Below are 11,653 nucleotides of genomic sequence, written 5' to 3'. Positions count from 1 at the left end.
TTTTCTATGCTGCTATTAAATTTGAAGAAACACACTTGGTATATGTGTGCGTGTGTGTGTGGGGGGGGATGTAGGTCTAGTGTTTTCTGTGACTTAGTGAATAAGTTTACCTAGACATCATAGTATTAGGAAGCCTACTTGATTGCAGGTAAAAGCCTTACTAATTCCTTTTTAATTGAATGTATCAGTAATACAGTGAATGTTTTACACCCATTTGTCCTGGTTTTCAATAGGTTTAAAGAGAAGGCTTAGGCAAGAAGTTTTGTTTTTATAGCCCATCCGAACACTGATTACACACATATATTGAGCACTTAATATATACTGAGTACTTTTTATATTAATAATTCTCACAGAAGGCTGTGTGATAACTTGTAGTCAGTCAAGAGATGGAAAAATTAATGGGTCTGGCTTTACATTCTACAGCAGGTCTCTCACATGTAGATTTAAAGCCCACATCTTTATCATTGATCACACAGAGTGGATTGACTGCCCACTCACTCATGGCCCAGAACTATGCATCCAGTATGAGGATGAAGATTTCAGGTCATACAGTCTTCCTTAGCAACCTCTGGAATCTCACATTCTTTCTAAGAAGGCATATATATGAAATTAGGAAGTCTACTCTTTCGGATCTAGCTTCTCATTCAACATGAAAAACTCCCCTTGAGATTTGAAATATCTGACTAATAATCTACAGATAAATTTTATGTGGTCTGAATTGTTCACCAGTTGCTTCTTGCTCTCTGAAAAAATAAGCTAGTTTACTTTGTGATTGTTGGGTTTTTTTTAGCTGCTAGTAAATAGAACCTGTGTTTTAGTTCTAGCTCCTGAAGGATCTTTGAATGTAGAAATTCACTTTTTCTCCCTACTTCTTCATTTGTAAAATGCCAAGGCCTACTTTTTTTTGGGGGGGTGTCCAGTTGTGGGGCTTGAACTCTGGGCCTGGGCTCTGTCCCTCAGCTCGTCAGCTCAAGGCTAGCACTCTACCACTTGAGCCACAGGGCCACTTCTGGCTTTTTTTTCTGGCTTTTTTCCCCCTGCTTATGTGGTACTGAGGAATAGAACCCAGGGCCTCATGCATGCAAGGCAAGCACTCTACCACTGAGCCACTTTCCCATCCCCAAGGCCTACTTTTATCATTTGACAAGGTTGTTGGGAAGAGTAGTGATAGTAACCAATTAGTTAAATGATTACTGCTTTGTAGGTACTGTGATGAGTACTGTAAATATACTGAGTGGGTAATACTCCCAGCCCAGTGAGGCAGGTGGTATTATTCCCATTTTACTGAGGTGTGTTAAGGCTGAGAAAAGAGTGCCAGAGTAACAGACAAGCTTTTGAACCCAGGACTGTGACCTGGGCTTCACCATTTTCCTATTTGGTCTGTTCTATCCTAGAACTTGAAAAAAGCACTTAGTAAATATTCACATATCTCAAATGTTTTCTGTTAGCCCTCTTTACTTCCAAGTGAAGCACTCCCCCCACCCTGATTTTTTTTTGACAATCCTTTAATAATTATTCCATGTTCCTGGCTCCCTGTTTCATGGACTATCATGTTTTCATTGTCCTTTTATACTGTAGTAACTAGAGCAGAGAAATCATGTCCACAATAACTTGTATTTCATGGTGCTCCTCTGTACAATGCATGCAATTTGTTTTCACCAGTTTTTCATATCCAAACAAACTACAGTTTTATTATCTGACTCAAAAGATTAGACTTGCTGAAACCTGTGTTGGAGACAAGTGATGAGCTTAGGATCTGAATTCAGCATCTTTAAACACACTCATAAGGAGAATATTAAAATTGGGTATAGTTTAGATATTTATTAAGAAGAAGCTACCATAAGAAAAAGCTAACTATATTTTAGGGTCTCTGTAGCCTGAAGGGAGATGGTCTGTTTTCTCTTCAGAGTTTAACTGTAAAGTAAGATTTCCAAGTAATGAAGAGCATGAGTGGAACAGAATGGTTACAATAAACTCTGGTTGATTTATTTAGGTCTTATTCTAGCTAATGGATCCAAGCTAAATGTAATAAGGCAATAAAAAATGGACATTGTTAATTTTTCAGATATTTGAGTTTTCCTAGTTCTAAATGAAAAGGATGTTCCTAAATTTATTTCCTTTACTACCACCCTGTTCTTTTTTCTCTTTTTTTGGACAAAACTAAATGAAAAGATGTTTTATATTTCATATAAGAATAACTTTTTCGGGCTGGGAAGTTGGCTCAGTGGTAGAGTGCTTGCCTTGCATGCCTGAGGCCCTGGGTTCGATTCCTCAGCACCACATAAGCAAAAAGAAAAAAGCCGGAAGTGGCACTATGGCTCAAGTGGTAGAGCGCTAGCCTTGAGCTGAAGAGCTGAGGGACAGCACCCAGGCCCAGAGTTCAGGCCCCACGACCGGACCCCCAAAAAAATATATTAAAAAAAAAAGAATAACTTTTTCAGGGCTGGGAAGGTGGCTCAGTGGTAGAGTGCTTGCTTTGCATGCATGAGGCCCTGGGTTCGATTCTTCAGCACCACATAAGCAAAAAGAAAAAAGCCGGAAGTGGCGCTGTGGCTCAAGTGGTAGAGTGCTAGCTTTGAGCTGAAGAGCTGAGGGATAGTGCCCAGACCCAGAGTTCAGGCCCCATGACCGGACCATAAAAAAAAGAATAACTTTTTCTTTAGGAACAATTGAAAAAAAATTATGTGCAGTCACAATCACCTAATATATTTTCCTATTAAAATGTCACTCACAATAGTTCGTTCTACAGGACATATGACAGAGGGACTAAAAATGATGCGTTTTCTTGATGTAACTGGTTACATGTAAAAGCGGAGATGGTCCCATTTTAAACATAAAATCTCAGCAATAAAGATGCCTTTCCAGATTTCCTGTCTCTGTATCTTCAGGGGAGTAGGAGATGCAGTAGTTTATGCAATAGTATGCCTGTTCATCAGAATTGCCTCAGTTCCTTCATTCATGTTCCTATTAGATATTTCCTTGTGTGTATTTGCTTGTTGTCTGTTTCTCTCGTCTACTGGAATACAAATGAGAAGTTTGGTTTTGTTATCTCCAGTGCATCAAACACTGCATCAAGTAGGCTTAAAATATTTATCTTATGAATGATTTTTTTTTTTTTGGTCGGTCATGGTGCTTGCACTCTGGGCCTGGGTGCTGTCCCTGAGCTCTTCAGCTCAAGGTGAGTGCTCTAGAACCCCTTGAGCCACAGCGCCCCTTCTGGTTTTCTGGTGGTTAGTTGGAGATAAGAGTCTCATGGGACTTTCCTGCCCAGACTAGAAACATGGGGTGGACCCACAATGCTCAGATCTCAGCTTCCTGAGTAGCTAGGATTACAGGTGTGAGCCACTGGTACCCGGCTTTGAATGAATGTATTTTGAAAATATAAACTTGTTACTTGGACAGCTAACTTTGCATTGCTTCTTTCATCATTTCTGCTGATATTCTTCCTGTATTTGTTGCAATTTCACCTATTCTCATGGAAGATTTATTCATTTGTTAAAGGGGAGCCCTTTCATAAACACTTAAAAGAGCTGTGTTTTGCATGAGATGTATTATAACTAGCATTTTGCTAGCAAAGTAATAAAACATTTTTAAATTTTTTTTGTAGTATCAAGAATTTGAACTCAAGGTTTTAGAAATTTCATGTACCAGTTGAGCCAAAACATAAGCCCACTTGAAGATTTTTGTTTGTTGTTTCAGAAAAGTGTTTGAACACAGGGTAAAGCAAGCACACGATCACTTGAGCTATACTCCTTATTTGATGGGGATCTTATTTTATTTTGATAATTTTAAGTAGTTATACAAAAGGGTTTCACTTCACCAGTTGGCTTATGAGTACAATCCATCTTGGTCAGTGTCATCCCTATTATCATTCACTCAAAGATTCTCCCAGTCTTTCCCAAGGATTTATTTTTAATGAAGAAAGTTGGAGCGTCCAAAAATGGTTTCCTTTTTAACGAATTAAATGTAATTGTGCTTTCTTGAACAGGAGAGACTGATGAGCTGTCAGGACTTGTTCCTAATTTTGGCTATCCAAAAATAAGCATACAGAGAAGAAGGACTGCGCCACATAGCTCCAGGGGTAAGTTCTGTGTCTGCTGCCTGGGTTAAGAAGAGCGAGGTGAAGAGGAACAAGCCCTTCTTTTATCTCACAATAATCGAAGCTCATGTTAACTAGGAGGACACTGAAGCATGTTGTTGATATCTGATGAGCAAGTGCTCTGTAAACATGAGCTGATCTTAGCAATACTTCTGAGCCACTTACTAAACCACACAGTTAGCTCAGGAATCACCATGGAGGTTGGAAGGGTCTGGCACAGTCATCCATAAAAATCACTTCACTTCTTACGTTTTGTATGATAGAACTGAAAGGGACCAGAGCATTTCTCTGAACTCTGACAGTCATGTGTCTGCAAATTTTGGGGCTTGACTTGGTCACAAAATGTGTTTGAAGGAAAAACTTATAGAAAACTCATGTTCTGCTGTATAATTTAAAATCTATTTGTTATTTATAAATATCTGTCTGATTTTGTGTATAAAGCTATATTTTGCCCTCTATATTGTGAAGAAAAAATTGGGACCAGTATAATTTCACTAATGACAGAACACTAGATCAGTATCAGGACAAACATCATTTACCAATCAAAAGTTAATGTTACTCCTGTAATCCTAGCTACGTGGGAGGTGGAGATCAGGGGATCAAGGTTCAAGGCCAACCCAGATATAAAAGCTTGAGAGACTCCATCATAACTAAATAGCTAGGTGCATTAGTGTGTAGTTGATATACCAGATGCAGAGGAAACACAACAGCTGGATATAGTTGATGTGGGTCTGTCATTCCCAGTGACAAAGGGAAGCACAGATATGAAGACTGCAGCCCAAGCCTGCCCAGTAATAAAACTGAGATTTTGTCTCAGAAATAACCAAGGAAGCAAAGGAAGCCACACTGAAAGTGTGGCTCAAGTGGTAGAACTCCTTGTTAGCCAGTGTAGGTCCATCCAGGATTTGGTGGTGATATTTTGATTTATTTTTATGAAAAGTTTAGTTTTTAAGGTTATTCCAAAGTATTAGAGTATAAATAATTATATAACAAATATACACCAAAATTAAAAACTGTAGGAAACTATAGGGGCTCAATAAATAGACTTGAAAATATTACATCTTATAGTCACACATTTTATTACAAATTCATTTTGTATCCAATAGAAAAGCAAATTTGGAATCTATTTACAAGGACAATATATTTACATATTTTATATACAGTTAACATACTGAAAGAAAATTAGAAGCACAACATATATGGAATAATAAGGCTCTGTACATGGTTTATTATCTTGGTCTTTTGTGTCAATGAACCTTTACTGTAGTAATAAATACAGTTTTACATTTACACATCTTATAAACATCTCATAAATGTATTTATTTCCAATTCCAATTTAAAACATCTGATCAAAATAAACATGCTTATACAAAAATAAATCTACCTAACAGCCTTCTGATTTGTGTGTAATGAAGCTAATGTAGGATAATAGAAGTTAAAATTTAATCTTTTGACTTCATATTTAATAATTTCTCTCTTAAAGTATCTAACACAGGTGAAGCAGAGAAATAATGCTCCTCACATCACATAGCTGATTCACAGAACACAGAGGTAAAACAAACCAAATAAACATAGTCTATTACCAAGTGTCAACTGAGTCTAAAGTGATGTCAGATCTTACTGCTGAAATTACTGGAGGCAATATGGGAACTTATATCAGTGGATTTAATGTATATCATGTCTGCTTTTGATATTATCTAAAGATGCACACCCATTTAAGTAAATGACAAATGTCTTGCAAAAAAGATGTATACTTACTTAGAAATCTTCCCCCCCCCCCCTGCCCGAAAACCCCACAGTGTTCATATTGCTTACTATCTTTTTTAGGTGTGTCCACTGCCAGCAATGGACTTTCTTTCTGAGCTTTGGACATCAACAAACAGGAGTGAATTAGACAAGACAAATTTTACCTATACATGATTGCCTTAGTAGCAATTGAAGAATTTCAGTTAATTTTCCTTTCAAAATATTTGTATTCCATTGAGGGTGGGGGCATTTTAGTGCCTATTATAAAACCCACTATCTCCTAAAATGATATGAGTATGAGTGGGTGATCCTTTCAATGGACTGGGCCTTGGAGGGATCCTCTTTGAGGAAAGGCAAAGAAAGAGTGAAATACCTCCATGTAGTCATTAAAACAAAATTCCTCCTCCTCCTCCTCCTGCTGCTGCTGCTGCTCCTCCTCCTCCTCCTCTTGCTGCTGCTGCTGCTGCTGCTCCTTCTCCTCCTCCTTCTCCTTTGTTTTGTGTGCATCCTGGGGCTTGAACTCAAGGCCTGGGCCTCTGCTCAAGGATAGCACTCTACCACTTGAACCATAGCTCCATTTCCAGCTTTTTAGTGTTAATTGGAGATAAGAACCTCACAGACTTTCCTGTCTGGGCTGGCTTAGAACCACAATCCTCAATTCTCAGTTCCTGAGTAGCTAGAATTACAGGCATGAGCTACCAACATGTGGCCATTAAAAAGAAATTCTAGAGACTACAAACCTTACTTAGTAATATACGCTATTTAAACCTTTATTTTCGTAATCTTGCTAACCATCTTTTAAGGAGTTTGGGAGTTTCAATCAAACCAATTTGTAAGTGCATGAGTTCTCCTAAGTCATAACTTTGGTTGAGTTGAAAGAAAATGCCATTAAAATCAAAGAAGATCTTTTTCTGAAGAACATTTCAATCTGCTTTGTCTATCCAGGCTCATCTATATAATGTGAACAATCTATCCCCTAACTGAACAAATGATGCAAGCAGCGTTTAGACTTACGTTTTCATTCTCAAGTATTAATAGGTATCAGCGTTTCCACTTTAACAAGTTGCTTACTTGGTTTCTAAACCAAGTTTCAGCTCAGCTCTTAGCTACTGTTCTGATGTCCTCAATCTCACATTTCATGTTTCCAACTTTTGAAAACTTTACCCCTCATAGACTAATTAGAGACAAGGGACAAATGTCACCGATGAGAGATGACAGCTTTCAGTCATGGGATAAGCCGATGACGATCCAGAATTGGAAGGCAGGTCGTAGGCTATGCTGGCACGGGTGAAAGTGACCAGAGCTTGGGTTGAGTCACAAGACTGCTTCTCAACATCATCCGAGTTAATAGACATCAAGCTTGGATGTTTTGATTTCGTCCAGAAGTGGGTTTGCTTTCCCAGGCTCCCCAGATCCTCCTTGAAATGGGGATTGAAGAGGATGTAAAGAAGGGGGTTGAGACATGCGGGAAGTGGGACAATCACTAGCAGGATAAACTTAATGACTTCAGGACTGATGAAGGTGAGGTTTAGCAGAGAAGAAAAGGATAAGAAAGCCACGGGGCAGTAAAGGATACAGTTGGTGAAGAGCAACAGGGCAACGTGTTTCACCATAGAACAGTCCCACATATTCTCCAGATCTCCTTTCTCCAAATTACAGTAGAGCTTGGTGTAAGCAATAGTCATGATGAGGAAGCAAACAGAGTTGAGCAAGACAAGAGCCACCATGTAGCCTGTGGTGCTGGGCTCTCCAAAGGGAAGAGGCAGGCAAAATGGGGAGGCGTTGTACTCACTGCCGCCCAGCAGTGGAACCGTGGCGATGGTCAGGGCTAGCAAGGAACAGAATAGAATGATCGCTTTCAGGCCAGAAAAGGGAATTTTCATTTCAAATTTTGCAGAACACTTCACAGAGAACCCACGTTCCAGAGCTGCCAGAGTAAGCAGGAAAACCGATGATTCCGAAGCAAAAATGGACAGAAAGCCAATGACTTGGCAACCGACCCCATTCTCCCACCATGCACCATGTTGTGCGAAGCGGCCGAAGGTGAATGCATCCACGACCGCCAGCATAGCGCTGGAGATGCCCATGAGCAGGTTCACCAGTGCGATGGCCCCAATTAACAGTTTTATGGAGGAAAGGTACAGAGCCGAGCGGAACACCGTTGAAGTCACCAGGGCATTACAAGAAAGTGCCAGAACTGCTATGGTCCACACTCCCATTCGGATCAGCCAGCTACCAAACAAGTGCTCACAGGGCTTGAAGGGGCCTGAAAGTCCAAAGAAGAAAAAAAAAAAAAACAGCATTAAGGAAGGGTTGTGATCTTTGGCCAAACCACCTTCTTGTGTGTTAGGACACCAGTCACAAACCAGAACTCACAGTGCCTGTGTGTCTGCATCACCTTCTCAAATAACCAGGCGCTACTGCTCCTGGGGGCTACACAGGGAAAACTGGTTTGTTAAAGCCCCCAAGACACAACAGTGCTGGGCCCATGTGAAAAACAAGATCTCCTGGGCTTTTCATTATATTCCACAGAGAGGAGAGAGAAAGAGAGGAGAAGAGAAGGAGAGAAAAAGAATCTTAGGGAAATAGGGAGATCTCAGCTTTGTTTTAGATGGACACTTGGTGATCAGACTAAGGAATGTTCTAATTATTAAAAATAAAATATTAACCCTTCATAGCTATCTGTGAATGTTGTTTCTGGGAATGGAACAATGAAGACCTTCCTTCCTCTTTCTTCTTCCTTTCTCTTTTACATATCTAATATTTGCCGTCACCAATTATTATTATTATCATCATCATTATTATTTAAGTGCTGGGGATTGAATCTAGATTCTTGTGTATACAGGTGCTCTGACCCCAAGCTACTTCCTTGGTTTCCACATAGTTATTTATATAAATGATTTAATTTACTTTCAAAAGTAAGTGAGACCACAACATACTGTTTCTGGCTAAGTTGCCAATGTCATGACATGTTTCATTCTTTAGTTTGTATTAACCTGAATCAGTAGTCCCTGATTAGTTTGCAAGAAATAGTATGCTAGAACACAGCTAGTTCAGGCTGAATCGCTAATGTCATTAAAAAAAACTCATATTCCTAATTACATGTTTTATTCTTTGGCTTACATGAACTTGAATTGGTAGTCCTTCACAAATGTTCTGTTTGTGAATAGAGTATAACTTTAAGGAATGAACACATGTTTGTATTTTAACAATCCTTATAAGAAGGGAAAATGATGAGCCATAGGGCATAGACAGATGTGGCCTCTGAACTACAGCTTCTGTGGTATCACTGGCCCCGGACATCATTGCTGATGCCTTCTTACCTGGGGAAGGTGAACACTGCACTGAATGAAGGGCTTTCAGGTCTTCTTCAAAGTCAAGCAGGAAATCTTCAAAGTCACGCTCATCTGTAAGGAATGAGAAGTCCTAGAACAATTAGTTCTGTCTAGACCAGATCCCTTTTCAAAGGATCAAATTTTCCCAGTGAAGAGTCATGAGTTGCCCTTGAGAAATGAATTGTCAAAAAGAAAAATGAAGGTAAGACTTTGTACTTTCTCTGCTCTTTTTGGCTTTCTTGCAAGTGTGTTCATATGTCCTGTTCAAGCTGCTGTGGCACAATTTTCCAGTACAACTGGGGCTGAAGAGAACAAGCAAGACTCTAGTGAATGAATCAAGGACTCTCTCATTGTTTTCTTCCTTAAGAGTTCAAGATGGCCCCATATCTCATTGACTAAATTAGAGAGAGGCTGGGGGTCTCTTCATTCAGGGCAGGGACCATTTTATCAGGTTTTCAAACACTACGATAGCTACAATACAAATGTTCTGGGCTGTGTTCTCTGGGCCTGAATTAGGTACAGTGAGTTTCAGCATTCCCTGGATATTTCTACATAAGAGAGAAAAAAAATCAGGACTTGGTGCTTGGTTTAGTGCCACAAACTAGAAATTTGATAATTTAATATGCTTTCCTAAAGATGCAGATTTAGTCAGCCTTTTGTGAGATGTGGGCAACAATATTTTTAAGTTTCTGTTTAATTCTCACATGCAATACAGGGTTGAGAAGCACTGATTTTGAAAATAAACTTCCAAAAGCACCCGATCTCTATTGTGTATCTTGAGAAGTTAGTGTGCTACCTGGCACAGAGTAGGTGCTCTCTCTTTATAATAGTTTTGTTTTCAATGAATAAAGTAGGTGACGCAGGATGAGCAAAACCTAAAGCAAAAATGAGATCAAGATATATGTGGTGGCCTAAAACAAAGAAAACCAAAGACCAAAATATAAGACCTGAATATTGCAGGAAGAAATGTTAAGGTAACCTTCCAATAGACCAGATCACACTTGCTTTGGAATCAACAAATAATTAAGGCCTAAAGAATGTGAAATCATTCTATTTAGACCCTGTACAAACTCGTAGGATTGGCAGGCAAAGGAGGGGCTGCTATCCAACGGGCCCCCTCGTTACCACAGGTGTGGTTGAGATGCATTGCTGTCTGTTTAAGTAACGTCTTCCTTCAAGGAAAGCCAAGCTATACAGACATGATCTCATTTCACCTTCCTGACAGATACCCCTGTGGGGGGTAAGAGGGAAGAATGATTTAGAAGTAGTTGGATAGGAAGGTGAATTCTTAAGCTCTTCTGCTGAAATTTGGAGGGCTCTAAAATGTCTGTGTTCTCCATTCTCTCCAGGCTGTAAGAATAAAGTGGATTTTGTTCCCACAGAAAAAGGCACAGAAGTATGCTTAAAAGAAGCATCAACAAGAATGGGCCCTTTCAGAAGTTTATTGTCCCTGAGGACAATGTATTGGAAGGAAGGTCTAATTATAAATATCAACGCTAAGAATTCAGAACAGAGATATTTTAGAATAAATTCCAAAGGAGCTCACTCTTTCTCTGCAGGTCTGTAGAAAGTGGGATTGGTTTTCCTTTTGCTAAGGTGGGTGTACATGTTCTGAGCTGAAGTTCAAATAATTAATCTACCCAATGAAATTTCAAGACTCTTCCAATCACAGTTTTTCACCAGGACATACTAGGTCTTACCTTGAGCCTGAAACATTCCAGGATCTTTCTTATGAAGGTCATCCAAACTGCTATTGTCTCCTTTAGTCCACTGATTCGAAATTTTATAGACATTCTCACACACCCCAAATGCACAACACTGGTAAGCATAAGGCATCTCTATAACTCTTTAAAGAGACAGAAATCAAAACCAAAACACACACTTAGAAAGACAGGTCATTAAATATTATCTTTATTGTTTTCCACCCAAATAATCCTACCTTTGGAGTTTAGCCTAAGTAAACAATCCAAAATATAAGCTCGGCTATAAACATGTTCACTCTAGTGCTATTTATAACCACAATGGAATTATTAGAAATTACTACCATGGAATGTTGGTAGTTGAAACTTCTATCACTCAGATGTTGGAAAAGTTCCATAATAAAAATATTTTTAAATGACTGCTAAGAATATTATAGCAATATTATGACTTAGTATTAGGTAACTGGCACATAAACTTCTATGAACATTTTATGCTAGTAAATACATGAAAAATGATTCTAAAAATACATGACACATAGTCTAGAGAGAAATAAAATGTTTAAAAACTTGTTTAGGAGTTCATATTTTTCTTCAATTCTAAAAATACATGAAACGAAGTCCAGAAAGATTTTTTTTTCAAATGTTTAGGGATTTAGTTTTTAGATATTATTCTCTTTTCTATTTTTGGAACTATCCTTGGGGGGTTATGGTATTCTCACCGTTTTAAAGGTATATAAAAGTGATTTAAAACAGATAAAATATAATCCTTCTTT

The 11,653-nt window shown here is 38.8% G+C and overlaps 1 protein-coding gene across 2 annotated transcripts in view; it reads right to left on the bottom strand.

Annotated features, from left to right (window-relative positions):
- Nucleotides 1–5,166: 5,166 nt before the first annotated feature.
- The window catches only part of Lgr5 (leucine rich repeat containing G protein-coupled receptor 5), a 122,303-nt gene continuing 115,816 nt past the window's right edge, over nt 5,167–11,653 (bottom strand). For both annotated transcript variants that reach the window (XM_069988675.1, XM_069988676.1), the window contains 3 exons: nt 10,881–11,026; nt 9,169–9,252; nt 5,167–8,111 (listed from right to left, as the gene is read on the bottom strand). In XM_069988675.1, the coding sequence (XP_069844776.1) occupies nt 7,024–8,111; nt 9,169–9,252; nt 10,881–11,026 (1,318 nt within the window). In that variant the 3' untranslated portion in view covers nt 5,167–7,023. The remainder of the gene's footprint in view (nt 8,112–9,168; nt 9,253–10,880; nt 11,027–11,653) is intronic.

The sequence above is a fragment of the Dipodomys merriami genome, unplaced genomic scaffold (genome assembly GCF_024711535.1).
Source record: "Dipodomys merriami isolate MVZ:Mamm:240054 unplaced genomic scaffold, mDipMer1.0.p SCAF_10, whole genome shotgun sequence".
Classification (NCBI taxonomy): Eukaryota; Metazoa; Chordata; class Mammalia; order Rodentia; family Heteromyidae; genus Dipodomys; species Dipodomys merriami.
Note: the sequence above shows the minus strand (reverse complement) of the source record. Positions and strands in the feature narration are given on the sequence as shown.